Raw genomic sequence first — 22,927 nt, 5'->3', positions numbered from 1 at the left:
AGAGGAAACAGGGTGGGAGTCCAGGTCAGGAGGGAGCAGTTCCTGGGATAACTGTCTTGCTACAGGGCCATCTGCCAAGGTCTCCTGCAGATGGTTTGCCCTCCCCCTCTCCCCTCCCGCCGTAATTGGTTGCCTACGTGCCTGGAAAGCCTGCTCTGCTGGACCTGGTGGGAGACAGGGACAGGCGAGCCCAACCCCCCCCATCCCCAGGGAAAATCAGGATTTGGCAACCTGGGGCGGCGGGGGGCAGGGGGCAAGGAGGCTGTGAGGAGGAGATTCAGAGGGGGATAAAGACCAAACTGGGTCAGAGGTAGGAAGAGGGGGCACACATCTGGGGAGCAGAAGAGGGTATCCCACTTCTGGAAACTGAAAGGACCCCTACATCTAGAGAGAGAAGGGCACCCAATAATTAGATAGAGGGTAGGGTGTACCATATGTGGAAAGTGGACAGACACCCCACATCTGGAAAGGAAAGGGTCCCCATCAGTGAGAAGTGGGTGACAGAGCCCCACCTGTGGGGAGAGAGAAGGAGTAATCTACCTTTGAGGGAAGAGGTAGTGTCCCATATGTGGACAGAGGAAAATTCCCCTCACCCTTGAGCTGCCAGTAGCCCCCGGCCCCCAGATCCTCCTCCAGAGCAGTGACCCCACAGGTCCTGACGGGGTTTTGAAAGCCAGAGTCCCAGCCGCATCCCCCACTGGCCTGTGTCTGGGCAGCTGGGGCTCCCCAGGCACTCACTCACCTTGCGGCTTGGAGGGAGCCAGAACACGGCCCCGGTCTGCAGAGCAAGTAACAGAGAACAGGCTGCAGAGGGATGGGACAGCGGCTGGCGCCTGCCTGGGGCCCGCCCCGCAGCCTTCCCCAGGGCCGCCCCTGCGTGGGAACGTCCTGCCTGTGAGCGCCCAGCCCGCGTCCCTGGGGGCTCCCACCCACAGCCTGGGGAGAGGGATTGCACAGTGACACTGACACCATGCATCAATTTCCCTGCCCATCGGGGTCTGGCCTCTGGAGACCACCAGCTGATAGAGCCCTGGGTCCAGGCAGCTGTGTGTCCTGGACTGGCCCAGCCCTCTGAGCCTGGTTGTCCCAGGAGCTGGATCTTCCTGCCTTCGCCCTTCTGCTCACCGCTGTTTCTTCTACCTGGAATACTCTCGGAGGGCTTTTGAGGACCCAAGTCTTGCCAGCTTTCCAGCGCAGACCCAATGCTTCCTGCTGCAGGAAGCTACAAGCATCTAGAATTTGGGGGTGGCCTGTGGTATACCACCTGGCACTCATGCCCCCAATCACAATGACAGGTAAAAACGCCTCCCTCTGGGTTCAGCTCTTAGCTGTGTGACCTTTAACAAATGGCTAAACCTCCCTGAGTCTCTTTGTATAAAGATTAAATACGTCAATAGAAAAGCATCAGGCACATTTATTCCAGGACTGTTTATTAAGACCTGTTAGAGCTGGCATTATTGTCTGTTGTTTAAAAGCGTGAGGATTTAGAGATAAACAAAACTGAACACAGTCCTTGCCATTATAGGGCTTACGATCTAGTTCCAAGTAGAGAGAGGCCTGGGCAAAGACCCAAAGGCAGAAAAACACAGATGTGTTCATAGAATAGAGAGAGATCATCTTGGTCAGATTGTAATGGGCAAAGGAGAAAGTTGGAGAGAGACTGAAACACCAAGCAGGGCTTTGGAAGTCATGGCGTGGATCTCAAATTTTATTTTAAAGACAGGAGGCCAACAAAGGTAAAAAGGGGAGGGAGTGATGTGGTTATTGGAGCAGAAAATGAGTTCAGTAAATGTGGCTTGGGATTGTTAGAATACTGATGCTGGACTGATGGGTGAAGGCTGTGAGTCCCTTTTGTGGCCAGGGACCAGAGCTTTCTAGGTGTCCAAGCTCTGGTCCAGTGAGGTGTGCAGAGGACCCACCCATCCATCAGGGTTCCTGTAGCCCAGTGAAACCATAGAGACCCACTCTATCCACTGCCTGGAAGAAGGGGCTTACTGCTCCAGAGGCAGATGAGCCTTGAAGAGAGAGACCCTACAGTGGGCAGGGTGCAGGCCCCCTCCATTCTGGGAGGTGAGCAGGCAGCATGGGAGTCTCCCGGATGTCTAAGAGCCCCCGGCGCCCAGGATTGGCCCTGCTTACTCCTGGACACTGCTGCTCCCCCTTCCCCATGATCAAGGGGGGGCATTCCAGAGTTGAGAGAACCCCAAGAGGACCACCTCACCTCTTGGATGCTGTCCAGGATGTCCTGAAGAGTAAGCCTAAGGACAGAAGAAGAGGGAAGACCTGCCTTCAGGCAGCCTGGGGAGGATACAGCTGGAGTCTCATCAGAACTTTCCAGGCTGGTTGCACTGGAGTGAGTGGCTGCTGTGTGAGTGGCAGCTCTATTGCTGCCTCAATGGCGACCAAGCAGCACCATTTCTGAGCCTCAGTTTCCCCAGAGCTCACAAGCCTCCCAAGAGAAGTCATCTGGAGAACGTGACCCTCTGTTCTCCTCTACCATCTCCCACTCCTGCCTCTGTGGGAACTCCAGTCTCCAGATGTGGGGTAATGTTGTGACAAAGAACATCTGTTTGGGAAGCTGGCCCCAGGGCTGAGGGTGATGGGGTGATGGCAGGCTCCAGGCGGCTCAAGGTTGACATAGGGCATCAGGACCGTCTGGGGGGTGATGCCCAGCAGTGTCTCAAGGCCTGGAACCTGGGAATAGTCAGACTCTTCCATAAAACAGATCTCTCAGAGGTGTCAGGGCCAGGGAGTAGGAGTCTTCCCTGGGAACCTTGGTGGGCACAAGGCGGGCTCCAGGTAGAGTATTACAACCCACTCAGGGCAAGGGGTCCTCTATGTAAATACAGGCTGAGATTTCAGAAACAGCTGGAATGGGAGGTGAGAGGCCCTGCGACTCCAACCCTCCCTGGGGGAGCCCATGTTACAGAAAGGAACAGCTGTCACTCACTTGATCAGGTTCAGGGAGCCCCTGAGATTCTGCCCAGACACAAAGACCTGAGCCACGATCTCAGCATTCCCCTCGCCCAATTCAGACTTCATGCAGTACCACCTTCATTCTCCCAGCCCGGAGGATATACCGAGAAAGCACCCGAAGGTGAAAATAAGAAGAGCTGTTGTGTTGGACAAAGCGTCGCGGACTCGTATTCCCAGCCCCATAGGAGCTCCTGGAGCCGTTTGAACATAGGGAGCCTGAGACGGGAAAGGGCGCGGGACGAGGCCAAGGACTGGGCGGGAGATGGCGGGTAGCCGGAGCCTGAGAGTAGGAGTGGACGGGGTTTATCCTTAGGGGCGGGGACTGCGAAGGGGGCCGCGGTGGGGCCGGGGAAGAGCAGGGGCGGAGGCACTAGGTGGGTGGGGCCAGCTGGGTGGAGGGAGGGGCCAGAGAACAGAGAGGCGTGGTCACGACAAAGAGCCTATCCCTGGCCTTCTCTCCAGCTGGAATGCCTGCTAACGCGCCAACTCCCAGCAGACCCTGTAATTCAGGAACACTGAGGCCTTCAGGGCCCCGGGCGGCTCCAGGCAGCAGCTCAGGCCCGGAGATCGTCGATCGAAGACCTGGAGATACACCAGGAAGCAGTTCAGACAGCGCTTCTGCAACTGTGGACAGACGGACCGGGTCAGAACCAACGCCGAACCAGGGCTACCACGGGGACAATCGCTAGTGGCGGGTTTCCTGGCCCTAGGAACGCCCTAGGCTGGATTTCATTGGGACCGGTGGCCTGGAAGATGGAAACCTCCTTCCGGCAGGTCTGATGTCTCTGCACCACACCTGGGGCATGAAATGCACGAAGCCCTATATGTTCAGCCGGAAGAGCAATTCCTCTCAGAGTTGCAGGGAAGATGTTTGAGGCAGACCCCAAGGGACCATGAGGTTGTCACTCATGGCCCCTTGGCCCCACCCACAAGCGGCCTTTATACCAGGTCCCGCCACCTGTCTTGTCACTCACACTACTCACCTACGCCCGTCGTCTCCTCCCTCATTCCCCGTCCTGGAGCTGCCAGTCATCCTTCCCTGGTCCCTCGGTCAGTCTTCGTGCCCGCTCTTCTGCACTCTACCTCGTAGGCTAGCATTCCACCATCTTCAGCCCTGTCCCAAGCCGCGTCATTTATCCCTGGCGGTGCCCGGCTCGCCTAGCTTAGCCCGCCCGCCGACCCCGCCCCTACCCTGAGGCTCGTCCTCAGTAGCTCAGCCCGGGCCAGCCCCTTGCCCAGTCTGTCATTCTCGCACTGCCTTCCCAAGGCTCGATAAACCCTCGCCCTGGCTCCTGCCTTGTTCTTTCGGTCATTTGTGGCACCGCCCCCTCCCTAGCCCTGCCCTCACTGCAATCTCCGCAGCACGCGCCAGTCACGCCCCCACCCTGTCAGTCACTAAAACCCCGCCCCTCAATGCCCCGCCTCCTTCCCCTAGATCCGCCCCCGAGGCCCTGCCTGCTCTGCCACTCCCCTCCGGTGCGCGCCCGCTCCCACCTCGCGCTGACTGTCCCACAGGCCCGCTCCGTTGATCCCCGGGGCCCCGCCCCCTCCAGCCTGCTCAGGTCCTTCCCCCAACCAGGTGGTCCTTGAGGTGCAAGCTGGAGACCCCACGTTGCAGGCGATCGCAGAAGCAGAGTAGGCGAAGGCGTTCCCCTATCCGGGCACCAAGGCCCTCACACTCTGACCGCAGGAAGGGCACCCGAACTCGCCTTGGGCCAGGAGATGGGGCGCGGGGGTGGGGTTTGGTCAGAACTTGCTGCATTGGAATCCCGGGGCCTAGGGTCCTGAGTCCTCATCACCACCACCTGTGAGCTGGGCAGGTGTATACAAACGACATGCAAAGGGCCCCGTGGTTAATATTAGGGGCAGTGAAACTGAGTGCTTGGGAGGCCCACTTCTGGGCTTCTAGTCCCAGATCCATCCTCTGCTGGTTTCAGCCCCTCTTCCTGACTGTCTCATGGCCTTGGTTTCCACATTTCTGTAACACCAATCACACCCAAGCTCTGCTTGGGGACCAGGAGGGTAAATGCAATGGTCTAAGTGCGAGCTTCTCTGAGAGGCACCCATGGCAGTGACAAATATAAACAGCATACTAAAAAGCAGATATTACTTTGTCAACAAAGGTCCGTCTAGTCAAAGCTATGGTTTTTCCAGTGGTCATGTATGGATGTGGGACTTGGACTGTGACGAAAGCTGAGAGCTGAAGAATTGATGCTTTTGAACTGTGGTGTTGGAGAAGACTCTTGAGGGTCCCTTGGACTGCAAGGAGATCAAACCAGTCAATCCTAAAGGAAACCAGTCCTGAATATTCTTTGAAAGGACTGACGCTGAAGCTGAAATGCCAATAACTTAGGCCACTTGATGGGAAGAACTGACTCACTGGAAAAGATCCTGATGAAAGGAATGAAGGCAGGAAAGATTGAAGGCAGGAAGAGAAAGGGACGACAGAGGACGAGATGGTTGGATGGCGTCACCGACTCGATGGACATGATGAGTTTAAGCAAGCTCTGGGAGTTGGTGATGGACAGGGAAGCCTGGCAAGCTGCAGTCCATGGGGTCACAAAGAGTCAGACATGACTGAGTGACCGAACTGAACTGAAAGCGAGGCTTCTCTGAGAGGCACCCATGGCTGTGACATATAAGCCAAGCTCTGGATGGAGCTATGGACAGTGTGGACATTGCCTTGAGGTCCAGCCCAGTGCTCTGCTCTGACCACCAGAGAACAGTCCAACTTGGCAAAGGGCTGCAGCAGTGGGATCCTGGTGGTGCAGGGCATCAAATCAACTCCAGGGTAGGCATTGGTCCCTTCAGATCCCAGTGGATATGGGATCCACACTAACGTGGCCTCCACACTAACATGGAATGGTCTTCAGCTTCTGTTCCTGATCTTCCGGGGCCAAACGGAAGGTGCACAGGGCAGGGCATAAGGGCCCCTGGCCATGTCCTGAACTCAAACTCACCAGTCTCATGGTCATGGGAATAGGCCCCCTCATGTGGCCTGGCCTTTGTGGGGACAGCCTCTTGGCATCCTTTAGCCTCCATTACCACCCACTGGCCTTCCAATAAGCTCCTTAACCTGATATTTAAGGTTCCCTCTGCCAACCTCCACAAATGGAGCCTCCTCACCAACTTCTCTTCCTCTCCCTTCACACTCCGGGCAGGCTGGCCTTCAGTTCTTGGAACGCACTCTACTCTGGCCCACGGCAGGGCTTTTGTAACTGCACCTCCCTCTGCCGAAATGCTCCTCTCAAGAACAAGACTCATTTATTCCCACTTGCATATTTCCACGCGAGAAGGCCTTACTGGAGCAACACACCCCACTTCTCACCTGCAGACTTAGACTATGGTCTACAAACAAGCGTCTCGATTATTGTGGCTTTAACAGTATCACCAATACCATATGCTCTCTTTACAGTGTGACCTGGACCCTCTTGTCATCAAATGGTGGCATCTGTGTCCCCATTCCCTGAAGCTGAATGCACCTTTTTGACAGCCTTAAACATAAGACATGGTAAAAGTGATGCTGTGTGACTTCCAAAGCTGGATCATAAGATGTCACGGACTCTCTCAGGATACTCTGTCTTAAAACCTAGCCACCATGCCACGAGGAAGCCAAATTAACCTATGTGGAGAGAACACATGGAGAAGTCATATGTCAGTGGTCTGACTGCAGCCCAGCTGAGGTGCCAGCCTACAGCCTTCTAGCTATGTACATCTTCAGACAATCCCAGTTCCCAGCCACCAAAGTCCCCTTCAGCCATTGCGTCTTCCCAGCTAAGGTCCCAGACATTATGGGACACCTCTGCTGTGACCTTTCTGAATTCCTGACCCACAGAATCCGTTAACATCAGACAGCTGTTTTACACACTGTTTTCAGGTGGCTTGTCATGCAACAGTAGTAACTGGAACCGTAACCGTAACCAAATGTTATTTGGAATCAATATTTGCTGTTCAGTCACTAAGTTGTGTCTGACTCTTTGGGACCCCATGGACTGTAGCGCACCAGGCTCCTCTGTCCATGAGATTTCCCAGGCAAGAATACTGGAGTAGATTGCCATTCCCTTCTCCAGGGGATCTTCCAGACCCAGGGATCGAACCCGGGTCTCCTGCATTGCAGGCAGATTCTTTAACTGTGTGAGCGACCACGGTTTCTTGAATCTGTAAATTTAAGTTTTTCACCAAATTTGAGAAATTTTAAGGCATCTTAAAAATTTTTTTTGCATCTTTAAGGGTACAGAAATGACATGCATATTAAATCTTTTGATATTTCCCCACATGTCCGTAAGTCTGTTCAGTTTTTAAAATATTCTCTCCTCTTTAGATTGGACCACTTCTGTTGATCTAGCTTCAGGTTTACTGAGTCTTTCCTTTGTCACTTCTCTTTACTATTGAGACTATCTTGTGCATTTTTAAGATCTGAGATATTGTATTTCTTATGTTCTAAAATTGTCATTTGGTCATTTGACCCTTTGGGGTTTTTTTTAGTATAATTCAATGACTCATTTGAAAATCATTTTGTTAGAGTATAATTGACATACAGAAAGTTACAGATTTTTAATGTATACGATTTGATGAGTTTGAGTCAGGAAGATCCCCTGGAGAAGGAAATGGCACCCCACTCCATTACTCTTGCCTGGAGAATCCCATGGAGGGAGGAGCCTGGTAAGCTACAGTCCATGGGGTCACAAAGAGTCGGACACGACTGAGCACTTCACTTTTCACTTTTATGCACCCTTGAAACCTTCACCACAGTATTCAAGGCCATAAATTTATCCATCACCTCCAAAAGTTTCCTCCTGCCCTCCCCGCCCCAAAATATTGATTTCCTCATTGTGGTAAGAGCGATTAACATAAGATCTACGCTTTCAGCAAGTTTTTAAGTATATAAAACAATACTAACTACAGGTCCTGGGCTGCACAGCTCTCCAGAACTTGCTGGTCTTGTGTTGCGGAGGCTTTGTACCTTTTGACCAACACTGTCTGTTTTTCGGTCTTTTTAAATGTTTTTTATTTCTCTGCTGAGACGGTCTGTTTTCCTGTTCATTCTAAAGTATCCATTTTCCTCTCACAGTGTACTCTTATAATAGCTGCTTTGAAGTCTCTGTCTGACAATCGCAACATCTGGGTCTTTTCATGGTTGGAATCTACTGATTGTCTTTTGCTTTGAGAATTGGTTGGAAGTGCCTTACTTTGTATTGTATCCTGGACATTTTCAGTATTATCTTATGAGACTCTAGATACTGGTAAAAGCCTCTGGAATTTTTTTTTTTTTAGTAGTATACAAAATTGGATGGGTTCAGACTGCATGTTCTTTGTCACCTTCTACTGGCAGTGATTCTAATATCAGTTTTACTTTCAAAGCTTGCCTATGTGGTTTGGTTCTGCCTGATGTGAAGGTTAGTCTGGGACTTGGGCAGTGGTTTACATGGTGTCAGTGCTCAAAAGGTTTTCTCACTCTTCTTCGGGTGTTTTCCACATAGGCTCAGCTTGGGGTTGAGCCCAGGACTTGTGCTGGTTCAACATAGAACTGGAGGATTTCCTTTATCCATTCTCTCGTCACCAGGATTATATGTACATTCTCTGGCTCCACAGGCCTCTTTTTCTGGTCCTCTGGTCAGAAATATGAAGTTCTCTCAGAACTCTAACCACCAGCAGTGTCATACAATTCCTCACCACTGGGCTTACCCTTGGAGCAAAGCATCAAAAAACCAAAAGACAAAAAAAAAAAAAGAAGATTTGCCCCACACTAGTTACACTCAGGGGTTCTTTTTCAAGTTCTTTTCTCCCGAGGGTGGGTTTTCTTAGACTTTTCTCTCAAAGGCATTGGAACTGTAAGCAGACTGGGGCTGCCCTGCAGCAGGGCTAGTTGAGAGCAATGATTAAACAAAAATAATAACAAGGAGTTTCATTACACCCTCCAGCTTCTGGAGGTCCATTTTTCCTCTTCTCTGTGGGAGCGTGTGCTGCCTGTATCAGGTGTGCGGTTTCCTGATTTAAAGTATCCTGGGTCTAAGCAAGAAGATACAGGAAAAAAGTTCACCAGGAAGGTTATTCTTCGGATTGTGACTTTTCACTCCAGTCTGCTCTCTTTTATTTACTTTACCATGTTCTCCTAAGCAGTTGCTTTTTAAAAAATTTGTCCAGAGTTTTTAGTTGTAACCAGTGGGAGAGATGGGCTGTTGGAGGCTTATTTTAGCTTAGCCTTCATTCTCCCGCTTTATTTTAAGGTGTTTTTTCCCCCTTCCTTTTGAGGTAACTTTAGACTTAGAGAAGTTGCAAAAATAGTACAGAGTTCCCTTATGTCCTTCTCCCAGCTTTCCCTTTTGTGAACGTCTTACATAATGATAGAACCTTATCAGAAACTAACCTCGGTTCATTACTATTAACTAAAGTTATAACAACAGAAGTCATTTAAGTTTCATCCGTTTGGCTATTAATACCCTTTTCCTGTCCTGGAGTTCAGTGCAGGAAGGATCCCATTCAGTTGTCATGTCCCCTTAGTCCCCTCCGTGATCTGTGACAGTTCCTTCTTCCTTCCATCTCTTCTCTGGTCTTAACACATCTGAAGAGTACTAGCCGGCTCTTTTATGGAATGTCCATCAGTGTGGGCTTGTCTGAGGTTTCCTCATGATCGTATTGAGGTTATGCATTTTGAGGGGGAAACACCAGAGAACTGATGTATGCTTTCCTCTGTGCCCTGCCCTCCCCCAGGACTTCGTGAGGTTGATATGTTTAACTGGTAACGTTACCTTGATCACCTGTCTAGGGTAGTATCTGTTGGATTGATACTAAAATTCATATTTTACTCTTTGTAATGGTTAAATACATTAAGGGAGATACTCTGAAACTGTGAAAATATCCCGTTTCTGCTTAAAGTTTGACCCATTAAATTTAGCATCCTTCAGTGGATTATTAAGGCTCCCTGGCGGCTCAGATGGTAAAGAATCTGCTTACCTTTACAGTCGGTACTTCAAGAAATTATAGTCATGGGACTTCCCTGATGGTACAGTGGTTTAAAATCTGCCTTGTAATGCAGGAGACATAGGTTTGATCCCTAGTCGGGGAACTAAGATCCCACATGCTGTGGGGCAACTAAGCCCATACGCCATCACAACTACCAAGCCGGTATGTCACAACTAAGACCTGACTCAGCTAAACAAATAAATATTTAAAACAAAAAAAGAAATTATAGTCATGATGATGACGGTGATGAATTGGATCCCAGAAGAGTACTTGCCAGTCATGTACCTGGAACCCGTTTTTCCTCTTGGAATCTCAGCTTTCTTCTTCATAAAGTGAGATGATTATGAATCTGACCTCACTGGATTGTGGAGGCGTTGAAATGAGATCCTGCCAGCAAAATACCCAGCTGAGGTATCTTGGGATGGGGCTGACATCAGAGGACTGAACTGTGGGAGAGAGGGCTGTGAGTGCTCCTTGGGAGACAACAATCTGGAGCAAGGAGGTGCTCTGCAGGCACGGGGCGGGAATGATCCTAAGAGAAATTCCTGGAATTGTCTGTGATCCATAAGCAGTTGAGGGTACTTGTTTCTGGAGGTCAGGTAGACAGCCTGAGGAGAGTTCCCAAACTGGACCAATTTCGGGAGGAGGTGACTTCAGATGAAGCGGGCTAGGAAGATACTTTGGAAGGAACTTATGCAAAGTCCAGAGGCTGGACCAGAGAAGAGGGGTCAAGGTGGGTGAGCACTTAATGGAGAGGCCCTGATGCCCTGGTGGGCTTTGGTCACCAAAGCCACTCTCAGTACCCGCTTCCAGAGCTAGGAAGTGGGCTGCCAGGGGATGGCAGGAGCTTGGGTACCCCCTTCCCAATGCCAAGATATCCGTAGGATTGTCCTCAAAACCCCAGCCGGCAGGGTGAATGGAGCTCGAGCTGCGTGTACTGTGCATACATCTATTCGTCCCTGCTGTCATTTATTCAACAAGTATTTACTGAGCACCACTGTTCACCAGGCTTTGTGCTGGACGATGGTCACACAGCAGAGAACAAAGCAGCCCTTGGAACACCCATCCTAGAGAAAGGAGACACAGTAAGCAAGGAAACAAGCACACAAGATTGCTTTGGTTTTATATTGTTTGGTAACAAATACGCCAAAACTTTGTGACTTAAAAACAATAGCCATTTGCTTACCTCTCACAGATTCTGTGGATCAGGGACTAAGCCAGGACTTGGCTGGGCAACTGGGCAATTCCTCTGCTCCCTGTGGCATCATCAGTAGTCACTCAGTGGGACTCAGCTGACCGACAGATTAGGCCAGAGGGTCCAAGACAGCTTCACACAGACCTGAAAGACTGGACGGCTGAGCTCAGCCAGAGGTGTCTTCAGGAGTACCTGTGCACGGTCTTGCCAGCTGGACAGTCTCACGGCAGGCTAACCTGGCGGCTGCTCCCTCCAGAGTGAGCGCTCCAGGAGAACCAGACAGAACCTGGCCTTTCGTGATACAGCCGCTGAAGTCATGTAGCATGACTGCCTATAAAATGTTGGTCGAAACAGCCACAGAATCCCATCTGGAGTCACAGGGAGGGAACAGAGACCCACCTTTCGATGGAAGGATTAACAGTGACCATTAAAAAAAAAAAATGCCACAAGGATAAGTTGTTCTCAGTGCAACGAGTCCAGAGAGGTTCAGCAACTTTCCCCAAGGACAGTTACGGATACGAACGGTGCTAAGAAGGAAACAAAAAACACGGTGAAAGGCAGAGAATGAAAGGAGACGGTGGGAAACCAGGACCTACTGTATAGCAGAGGGAACTATATTCAATATCCTGTAATAAACCATAATGGAAAAGAATATTTTAAAATGAATGTATATGTGTGTGTGACTCAGCCACTTTGCTGTACAACTGATATTGGCACAACTTTGTAGATCGACTATACTTCAATTAAAAAAAAAAGGAGATGGTGGAAATTCCCTGGCAGTCCGATGATTAGGATGCTGTACTTTCACTGCCAAGGGCCCGGCGGTTCAATCTCTGGTCAGGGAACAAAGATCCTGTAAGTGGAGGGGCCAAAAAACAGAAAGGAAGGAGGTGGTATGGTCAGGGAAGAAGCGTCCTCTGAGGGGACGTTGGGCTGAGACCTGAGTAACAAGAAGGCTTACTTCCGGGGCACAGAATTGCAGGCAGCAGGCACAGCGCATGCAAAGGCCTCCTAGATGGGGAAGATAACTGGAAGCTTACCAAAGTGACAGGAGGACCGTGAGGCGAGTGCAGGTGAGTAGCAGGGTGGACGCAGACAGGAGCCAGGCCTCACTGTGCCTTACAAGCCGGGGTACAGGGTTAGGATCTTATTTTAAGAGCAACTGGAAGGCTCAGGAGACTCTTAAGCAGGGAAGTAATGGGTTGTGCCTGCATTTTAGAACGACGTCTCTGGCTGCCTCATGGAGAATGGGGCTGGAGTCTGGGGGACAATGCTAGAAACAGGGAAACCAATGAAGAGGTTACTGCAACGTCCAGGTGAGAGAGATTGGAAACCAGCGGGGTGGGCGGAAATGCAGGGACTGGGGATACATTCAGGGGTTAGAATTGGCAGTGCTTGGACACGGAGTAAATGCGTATGTGTGTGTGTGTATCTGTGGAACAGTTTTCAAGGAGTATCCTTGTTTCTACTTGGTCCAGAATTCTAAAACCAGGCCAGAGGACAATTTTAAAGATAAACGAGTTTTGTTAATCCTCAAAATGGGAAGGAAATATGTTCTCCTCACCCACGCCCCAAATTACTTCCTAAGTTGTGATCTTAGCCTGAGAGACCAAGGTTGGGGACTCTGGGCAAGTCACTTAAGGTCTCTGGGCTTTCCTTTATCTTATCTCTTACAGTAAGTGTGCTGGGTTAAGGGATAAGTAAGGGACCTCCAGGTTTGGATTCCTCTGTTTAATCAGAATAGACTCCAGTCCAACCTAGTAGCGTTTAAACTACATGCCCTGTGATGCAGCCATCTCACTGCTTCACACACAGCTTCTCTGGGAGACGTGCACAGGGGCACTCAGAACAGTCCTGCTGATAACAGCAAAAACCATGAAACAACCCAAGGTCCCTCAGTAGGGGACTGGGTACATAAATCACATTACAGAATACTATATGCGGCGAGAAATGAGTGACCTAAGACCACACGTCAGTATGGATGGCTCTAATGAAATTTATGTTACATGCGAAAAGCAAGTGTAGAAAACACCTAGTATGATTCCATGTATTTATTTTTTAGTATGATTCTATTTATATAAAATGCAAATGATTAAATAACACAAAGTTCTGAATAGTGATAACATCTTGCAAGGAGAGTGGGGATTCTACTCAGAAGGGCACGGAAAGATTTAACATTCTATTTCTTAAGCAGGGTGGCTGGTACCTAAGTGTTTACTGTTGTCTTTAAACTGTATGCATTCGTGATATGTACCCTTTTGTGTGTAAAATACATTTTACAATTTTTTAAAGGACAAGAATTTGCCTAAAATCTCCTCTTGTGGATGAGGTCATGAGGCTTGGAGGGGGCTGTCATACAGCAAACGAAGATGAGAGAATAGGGGAAAGAATAGCTAAGGCCCCTATCAGAGCAAGAGCTAAGGGTGGTGACTTTTTTGATTCGTCGCCTGCTGTATACACATATACAGACATACAGTCACATACCAGATACAGAAATAACTCTTCCAAGACACTCAGGGTCTTCCCTGGTGGCTCAGAAAGTAAAGAATCTGCCTGTGATACAGGAGAACCACGTTGGATCCCTGGGTCGGGAAGATTCCCTGAAGAAGGAAATGGCAACCCACTCCAGCATTCTTGCCTGGAGAATCCTATGGACAGAGGAGCCCGGTAGGCTACAGCCCATGGGGTCTCAAAGAGTCAGACACAGCTGAGAGAGACTTTTAAGACACTCACAGCCCTGGGTGAAGTTCCCAGACAATCCACTAGAGGTCGCAAAGGCACCAGCCTTCGCCTCCCTCAGGAATAAGGCCTGATTTCTCACGGGCGCTAGCGTAGTTCCAAATCTCCCGGAAGGGAGCGCCAGTGGTCCGAGGAAGGCTGGAGATCGGCAGGGCGCCCAGGTTTGCTGTGCACAGAGTGAACTCAGCTGCACTGGAGCGCACTGATCCACAAAGCTCTTCCCTGACGCTCAGAGCTGGGGGGGGGGGGGGGGGGTGTCTCATGTTGAAAAAAACGAACAGCTGAGTAGATATGATTCTGCACCCCTTCCAGCAGCCCTACCTTCAAGCTTGAATCCTATACAGGGGAGACTAAGTGTCACGGGGTCTAGATTTTTGCAATCTAGGCACATCTTGCACATTTTACAAAAATAGTGGCTCAGACTGTAAAGAGTCTACCAGCTATGCAAGAGACCTGGGTTCAATCCCTGGGTCAGGAAGATCCCCGGAGAAGGGAGAATGGCTACCCACTCCAGTATTCTCACCTGGAAAACTCCATGAACAGAGAAGCCTGGACAGAGAAGTCCATAGGGTGTCAAAGAGTCTGAAACAACTGAGCAACTAATACTTAAAACTTTTTCACACACACACCACCTCATTGCTAGAGCTCTTTGACTTGAAGTTTAAGCTTCAATTTTTTCAGGGTAAATCCACCTCTGATTATGCTTATGCATATTTATTTACTGTCTGTCTTCTTCTACTAGGAATGTATGTTTCAAGAGGGCACGGATTTTTATTTAAATTCTTAGCTTATGCAACCTGCTCATAGCATATGTAGAAATTTTGTAACTACAGTTGACCCTTTGAACAATGCATAGGTTAGGGACACCGACCCTATGCAGTGAAAACTTGCATAAAATTTATAGTCAGGCTATCTTAGCCTGGGTTCTGTATCCATGCTTCTGCATCAATAGTTTCAGCCAGCCCCACATCTGTGTGGTCCTATGTGTGTGTGTGTGTGTGTGCGCTCAGTTGGGTCTGACTCTTCACCACCCCATGCACTGTAGCCCACCAGGCTCCTCTGTCCATAGGATTCTCAGGCAAGAATACTGGAGTGGGTTGCCATGCTCTCGTCCAGGGGATCTTCTCAACCCAGGGATCAAACCTTCCTCTCCTGCATTGGCAGGCATGATTCTTTACCATTAGCGCCACCTGGGAAACCCAGTCCTATAGTATTTACTATTGAAAAACATCTGCTTATAAGTGAACCCCAGTGCAGTTCAAACCCATGTTGTTCAAGAGCCAACTGTGTTTGCTGAAAGAACTAGTTAGGGCTGGTACAGTTTTCCAGGTAGGGATGACTGAGGCCTGGCCTTGGTGGGGCTTGAGGAGCAGATGGGCCAAAGATGATGTCACTGAAACCTCAGAACAGTGGCTGTGATGACCCATTTTAAAGCTAAGGATGCTGAGGTCCAGGGAGGTGGCAAGTGTCCGTGAGAGGTGGCACTGGGCCTAGAATCTGAGTCTGCCTTCCCTTGCCTGCTCTTGGCCTGCAGCCACCACCCTCCCCATCAGCTAGTCCTTGCACAAGGCTATGATGCAACCCTGTAAGGCCCATGGTGCCTCTCTTGGGGGCATCACTGGGAAACCGATTTTGCAAGAGTTGGGTCAGGAAGCACCAGTCAGGGTGGGTCCCGGGGAGATAAGAACGGACCACCCCCTTGTGTGCCTCCAGGCCTTTTGATTTCCTCTCTTCCCTTCCCTTCCCTTTCCCGGAAAGCAGAGCCCGGACCCTGGCCGGGCCATGACTCACCTCCTTTCCCTCTGGCAGCCAGGCTGGGCTCCCGGGCCTGCCTGTCATTGGAAAGCCTTGCAGCCTGTGACCTGGACAGTGGGGAGCCCTCCCTGGGTGCAGTCCCTGGGCCTCAGTAAGAGTAGCTGGTATGAAGAAAGGTTTCACCCTTGAGTCTTAGTCTCAGGAGAGAATGGGGTGGGGGAAAAGGGCTCCAGGAGCACTCTGAGGTCTGGGTGACTCAGATTGGCAGGTGTAAGGTTGGTGTTTGCCCATGAAGTCCCCTTGCCCCTTGTGGAGAGGGGCTTGTGCACCCAGGGGTCAGAGCCTAGTGATCCCTCAGCCACAAGGCGTCCCTCAAGCAGATGTATTCACAGTTCAGTTGGTCTCTACCTGCTTCAAGACCTGTGCCCGCTGTGCCACCTGACCTCTCAGAGCCAGGTCACATGGGACCTGGCCTAGGACCTCTTAGAGGACAATAGAACCCGGGTGGGTTCTATCTTTCTAGGCTCTTGTTAAGATTTTTTAAAATTAAGAAAAATGTAAGTTGCAAAAATTGGGATATACATCATGCCTTGCATTTTTCCAGTTTACGCATTTAAAACAAGCATACATAATGACCTGGTGTGATTTAAATTGGAAATAAGACGAAAAAGCTAGATTGGACCTCTTGTGGGAAAGTGCAGCCCCTCATAAGGTTAGTTTCCAGAAAGTTTAAGTCAGAGTTCCCACGTGGCCTTGTGTGGGTTACTTCACCTCTCCAAGGTCTCCCTTTTCTTATCTGAAAAGTAGGACTACCAGTGGGTTTACACACCTAACGGGCTCATGAGCCAATCCCCTTGGTGAGGGCAAACCCTTTACACCAGCACATAACCTAGAGTCTACATGGAGCCAGTCCTGGTGCCAAGCTTCCCATTTGCAGCCCTTCAATGGATCCCTGAGGCTGAGGTTCTGGAGCCCATTCCCCAGATGAGAAAGTGGAGGCTAAGACAGGCAAAGCCTCCAGGGAAGGGCCTCCCTTCCCAGCCTGGGAAGCCTCCAGGCTGCTTCAGAGGCTGTGTTCTACCAGCCTACCTACTAAAACGTTTATCTTCCCATTATTGTGCTGCTGTCGTTGCTATTATTAAAATGAGCATATGATAGCACTGCCCCCATACAGCTGTGAGTAGGATTAACCAAATTAATTTTGAGTTTAGTATAGTACCCGGCACATAATAAGCGTTCTAGAAGTGTCTTTTAAAGAAAAAAAAAAATCCTTTAGGTCCTGGGGCCCACAGTCTTGGAGAGACAAGGTCCAGCGTGCAAGGAACTTTGTCCCGGTTTTTCTCTGCGGCTTTCCCCCCACCCAGCTCCTGTCGCGCCCGGTCCAACACAGTTAAGGAGTTAATGATTTCCCAAGCGGCGGCCCAAAAGGAGCAGGGTCTTGTGTGCAGCACACACGCACGCACACACGTGCACACACACCCTCTAGCTCTCACAACCCCCCACCCCGCGGCGGCCGCGTTCCCCCTTCGCCCCCTCCCCGCGCGGGGCCCGAGCCTCTTATGCAAGCCGCCGGCGCCCGCCCGTTCCCAGGCCCGGCTGCAGCTGCGGGCGGAGGGGCAGGGCGGGGGCGGCGCGCTGTTTGTCTAGCGCGGCCGTGCCAAAGGCGGCGGGCCCCAGACAGCCAGGCGCCTCCGTACACCTGGGGATGCTCAGGTTAAATAGCTCCGCATTCCTCGGGCCCAGCTGATGGAAACGCTCCCAGGCCGCCGCCGAGCCGGCCTCCAGATGGGCTGGGCCTGGGCCAAAGGGGAAAAGAGGGAAACGTGGAAGCCAGAGTGTGCCTGCACGGGGGAGGAGGTGGCCCGCCTACCCCCGGCTCGGCACAGCCCCTTCCTCCCCTGGAAAAGGGCCCTGCCGTGAGGGGGTACTCGCGGGGACACGCCCACGGCCCAGTGGGTGGGCGGCTGGGAGGGGGGCACGAGGGAGGGAGTGCACACGTGTGACTCTGAGGACACTCCAAGGACGTACAGGCGACAATTAATAATGATAATTTATAGCCATCAAACACTGCGTGCTAAATGCTCTATTTCATTTATTCTCTACAGCAGTTCTGTGAAGTTGATGCTGTCAAACAGCAGCCCGTGGTGAGCTGGGTGGGCAGTAGCAAAGCAAACGATTTACCTCCAAATACTGTTCCCTTTGATAAAGTCTAGAATGTGCTCGGGGAGGAGGTGGTACCTGGCTTAGTGTTAGTGCTCAATAGGCAGTCTTCATTGTTATTGTTATTCGCAATCCTGCTGTTAACTCCACAAGGATCCACAAAATCCTTTCTGTAAACGGCTGAGCGTACAGTCAGGCTCATGGTGCTAGGTGCTATTTATTTTATTGGCAAAATATATTAACAGTCCTTGCCCTCTATGGGACAGGTTCTTTGCCCTTTCTGGGGCTCAGTTTCTCCATGTAATACCTGGCAGCTGCCTGGTAGGGGTACTGACTGTTGGTGTTCCCACGGGTCTAACAATTGCCCAGAAACTTGGTACTTAAACTTCTGAGGAAGCGTTTGCCTATGAAAAGCTACCCCTCACCGCTATCCCCAGATCAGCAGAGACCCAGGAATGCCAGCCAATCTACAGAACACATTTAGACATCCAGTGCGGTTCTCAGTCCCCAGACACTCACACCCAAGCCGGATCCAGGCAGAGGTGCCACCATGCATTTCAGCAGAGCCCACAAGCCCAAACAGCTGGAGTTGGCTCACTTATCTGCAGAACACATGCGCTCACATTTGCCCTTCTGCACACATCCCCACGTGTATCTTCATCCACACCCCCAGGCCTGCACACCAACAGATGACCCAGCCCCACAGGGTAACTACCAGTTCAATCATGTCACACAGGCCCAGACACTCGTGCACTCCCCCATGAGTACAAACCCACACACATGTCCAGGCAGATAGGTCCTTGCCAACGACACCATTTTCCGGCTGAGGAGCTGTGAACTTACTCGCCGACTCCTCCTCATAGCCCACACAGGAGCCCTGGGCTGCTGGCACAGCCTGGCCAGGGTGAGGGGGCAGAGTCCAGACCCAAGAGCAGGTGGCCCAGCAGCTGTGACTGGTCTGGTCCTGCCAACTTGCTCACCCACTTGGACAAAGCTGAAGCCCTGGGGCAGCCTGCTGGGATCCAGGGTTTGGTGGCCCAGGGGGGAGGCGTCTCCTTCTGGGGAATGGGGCAAGTTGGAAGTCTTGCCCCCGACAAGCTGAGGTTCTCACTATCTCCATTTAAGCCAACATGCAGGTCCAGTGACCTGGTTCTCCCAAGCAACTGACTAGCTGATGCTCTTCAACCCAAGAGGGGGCCTTGGCAGATTGATCTGCATTTGACAACCTCCCCAGGTGACCCAGATGGCCCCAGGACCACTTTGAGAAACCTTAAAAGTCTGAAGGATTTAATTTTATGACACTGGGGAGCGGGGAAATGGCCAGGGATGGGCGGGGTGGGGGGGGGGGAGAATAGATTTTAAAGACACCGGAAACACTCATTTCAGGTCGGTAAAAGCGACCGTCCAGATGTGGCCTTCCCGTCCCCTCCCCCAGCAGCAGCTGTGAAAAGGGTCAGGGGTCACCGCCAGCCCAGGTCCCTCCCATCAATCCAAGAAGTCACTGCAGCTTTATCACCATCTAAAGTATTTGTTTAATAACAACAACCAAAAAAGAAAACAACACCCCACAGAACTATTGTAAAACAATATTCTCAGTCGGTGATCATTGTAATATACAATACAAAGCAATTAATTTCCTCAGAAATCTGAGAAGCACCAAACGTGACCATTTTTTAAATGTCCGCTTTTCAAAAAATAGAAACACACGAGGGGGGACTCCCCCAAGTCTCTGGTGGCTGGTGGGTGAGAGTCAGCCTGCCCTGTCAGTCCCCCAGACCCGGGCTGGATCCTGCAAGCGCCCCGGTGGCCGCCGATCGGTCTTGTTCCTCCCCAGCTCCGGCGAGGCGCCTGGAAGGACCGGAGAGCACTTATTCCTCTCGCCCCCTGGAGGGCTGGGGTCTGCCGGCTCCCAAGGGCGACGCTTCAGCGACACAAGATACGATCGTCCGCTGGAACACACGCCGCCTGTGAAAAGATAAGAGTTGTTTTTTTTAACGATCGCATCCTTGAGCGCCTAGGTGCCCGAAAGGATGGGGCGAATATAGGGTCAAGCACTCCCTCCCGCTCTGAGCCTCAAGTGTCCCCTTCCGTAGAAGAAAAGTGATCTCCCTCTCCAACTCGGACCTCACCTCTGCTGCCAGGGCGCCGATTTCGCCATTGAGAGTGCTGAGCGGAGCCCGGGCGGGGAGCCCCCGGCCCCCGGGGGTCCCGACGTGGGATTCCGAGTTGAGCTCCAACTCCAGATCCCAGATGTAGTCGATGACGTGCTGGAGGATCTCCACCCTGCTCACCTTGCGGTTCTGGGGCAGGGTGGGCACCAGCTCCTTGAGGCGCGAGTAGCAGCCGTTCATGTCGTAGAGTAGCACGTTCACCGGCTGCTCCTCCAACAGGGCCGGCAGGCGCGCCCCGGGGCCGCCCGCGCAGCGCGAGATGGCCACGCTCTGCTCGGACAGGCAGCGCACCACCTCGCCCGCGCCGCCCGCCGTCTTGCCGGCCTTCAGCGCGCAGCTGGGGCCCGCGGCGGCCGCGGCGCTGCCACTGGCGACCTTCATGATGCCGGCTTCGGGAGAAAACGAAGCGGACGGAGGAGGAAGAGGACGCCGGTAGTGGGGAAAAAGTCGCGGACGCAAAAAAGACTGCAGTGCAAAAGCGCAACTCAAGTTCCCCAACCCGACTTTTATAAAGATGCCGCGCGCCTCCCCGCCCCTTCCTTGGGGGGCGGGCTCAGATGTTCAAAAACAGCCAATGGAAGGCTTAAAGGCGTGGCCTGGAGGGCTTCTGGGTCCTGCCTCCTGCTCCCCTGGAGAGAGCACCCTCACCCGCGTGGAAAAGCAACTTGAGTCGCAGGAACAGAGAGAGTGGGAGGCGGGGGAATAAGATGGCTAGTGGAGGCGAGGGCTGCCCAGAAGGCGAAACCGGTTATTACTGATCACGAAAAGATTCCAAGAATCAGTTTTCTCAGGGATATGCTCTCATTTCTCCAGCCCCATTTTACAGATGAGGGAAACTGAGGTCCCGATGGAGAAGCAGCCTGGGCTTCTGGACCCTATTGGAAGATTACCTTTGAGACTCTGATCTTCCCAATATTTGAGCTGATATTTAAACTGGCCCTCTACACTCTGTCCACCCCCAGGAGGCGGGGGGCGTTCTCCTTTCCCAATTCCCAGAGAACGCTGCTGGTGACTATTCCTGGGACCGGGCAGGCTCACCCAGGCACCTCAGGATGGGAGCAATTAATTCTGGAAAATCTTCCTTCACTACTGGAGGCTCGGGCCCCTGGGACCTGAGCAAGAAAAAGGCACCCAGAGTGGGCTGTCTTCCCTGATTTCTCCCCTGAATTTGCAGCCCCAAATCTGCATCATTAAGTAATTAAATTTTTATTCTCCCTTTTTGGCTTTTTTCCCCCAAAGACCGCTGGGATCAGGGTCTCCCTCCCACGGCGCGGCAGCTGCGGAGCTCTCGTCGTCCTCCCTCCCACCCTCCCCCAACCCCCCACTCCCGGGGCTGCTCTGTGTCAGCGTCTGAACAAGCTGCTCAGACCGTTAGACGCCAGGCCCGTGACGTCACCCATTCATAAAACCCGGACGGGCTGTCAGGCTGGCGCCGTGAGGGCGGTCGCCATGGAGACGGCAAACCGGGCCTCAGCGCTCCCTAGCTACCCCCAGCCCGGCCGGTCACCTGCAGACCTCGAGTGGGAAACCTGGGAATACGCTCCTCGCGGGCGCGGTCGCTGAGCAAGGGTCACCTTACCTCCCGGCCCCACACGTGGGAATCTCTCCACCAGGCCCACAGCTCGGGCTGCTTGAGAGGTTTCTTCACCGCCCCCCTCCCCAACTCTCTAGTTCCCGGCTCCCGCCTGGGGAAAGACTTCGGATTCCAACTTTGCTGCTGGGTGAATTTAGCTGAGTAACCCTCTCGGCCTTCTCTGAGCCCTAATGTCTGCCTGGTATTTCGGTAATGATAAAGGTGATGAATTATTCCGTTCGTAAGTATAATATTCCCTTCCAGCCAGGCACTGTGTGAAGAGTTTGCTTTATCAAACTTACCCGATCCTGGCATCTTTATGTTGTTGTTGCTAAGTCGTGTCGGACTCTCTGTGACCCGACTCTCTGTCGGACTCTCTCATGAGAGCTAGGCTCCTCTGCCCATGGGGTTTCTCAGGCAAGAATACTGGAGTGGATTGCCATTTCCTTCTCCAGGGGATCTTCCCCATCCAGGGATGGAACTGGGGTCTCCTGCATAGCAGGCAGATTCTTTATGGCTGAGCTACCAGAGACAACTTTGGTTTCTTTATACAAAGAAGGAAACTGAGGCTCAAAAAGCTTCCCAGGAGCCTGAGCTGTTGTAATGGCTGCATTTTGATAACAAGGGCACTTGATTGCCATGCAGTGCCTTCCTGCCAGGTAGGCAGTCGGCCTCAAGAACCCTGAGTAGGCTAGATGAGGGGAAACTGAGGCTTAGAATAGGCTCCCTAAGTCACACAGCGTTAGCCAGGCTGAAATTCTGTGCTCACAAAGTAGAGGATGATGTTATGGCCCCTTCTCCCCCTGCAATTAATTCACTAAGTATCAGCAAGTTTCCTCTTTCCACTGTTTTGGGGGGAGGGGCCGATAAACCGGCCCCCTGCCTCCACATCTGGAAACCCGGGAAAACTGATCGCGGAGACCAGCTTCAAAGGAGAGAGATCACTAATTAATTAACTGGACTCCTCCATCCATCCCCTTAACACCCAACCACCACCACCACCACCAAACACTCCCAACTCCCTAGGTCTTGTTTGTGTGTGTGTTCTCAGTGATTCAGTCCTATCCGACTGTTAGTGACCCCATGGACTGTAGCCCTCTGTCCATGGGGTTTTCCGGGCAAGAATACTGGACCTGGTTGCCATTCCTATTCCAGGGCATCTTCCTGACCCAGGGATCAAACTGTGTCTCCTGCATTGGCAGGCAGATTCTTTATCACTGTGCCACCTGGAACCCCCTCTAATGATTGGAGAGAACATTTTGCTGTGCAAAAGAATTGCTAAAGAATTGGAAGGACCAACCAGAGGAAATTAAAATATTTATTCATTCAGTTCAGTTCAGTTCAGGTCAGTCGCTCAGTCGTGTCTGACTCTTTGCGACCCTATGAATCGCAGCA

The 22,927-nt window shown here is 51.7% G+C and overlaps 1 protein-coding gene across 1 annotated transcript; it reads right to left on the bottom strand.

The window, feature by feature from the left end:
- Positions 1 to 19,319: 19,319 nt before the first annotated feature.
- Positions 19,320 to 20,340, bottom strand: ID1 (inhibitor of DNA binding 1). The gene is made up of 2 exons (XM_068987655.1): positions 19,918 to 20,340; positions 19,320 to 19,753 (listed from the first exon to the last, which is right to left on the bottom strand). Exons 1-2 carry the CDS (start codon positions 20,338 to 20,340, stop codon positions 19,712 to 19,714), a joined length of 465 nt encoding a protein of 154 aa, XP_068843756.1. The 3' UTR covers positions 19,320 to 19,711.
- Between the last annotated feature and the right edge of the window lie 2,587 nt (positions 20,341 to 22,927).

This window comes from Capricornis sumatraensis, chromosome 15, assembly GCF_032405125.1.
Source record: "Capricornis sumatraensis isolate serow.1 chromosome 15, serow.2, whole genome shotgun sequence".
Lineage (NCBI taxonomy): Eukaryota > Metazoa > Chordata > Mammalia > Artiodactyla > Bovidae > Capricornis > Capricornis sumatraensis.
Note: the sequence above shows the minus strand (reverse complement) of the source record. Positions and strands in the feature narration are given on the sequence as shown.

What these genes read in the sequence shown, in the direction of transcription:
- ID1 (XM_068987655.1), bottom strand. Translation starts at nt 20,340, where the DNA reads ATGAAGGTCGCCAGTGGCAGCGCCGCGGCCGCCGCGGGCCCCAGCTGC. An exon ending in TCGGCGCCCTGGCAGCAGAG is followed by an intron (nt 19,754 to 19,917) that starts GTGAGGTCCGAG and finishes ATCTTTTCACAG; the next exon opens with GCGGCGTGTGTTCCAGCGGA.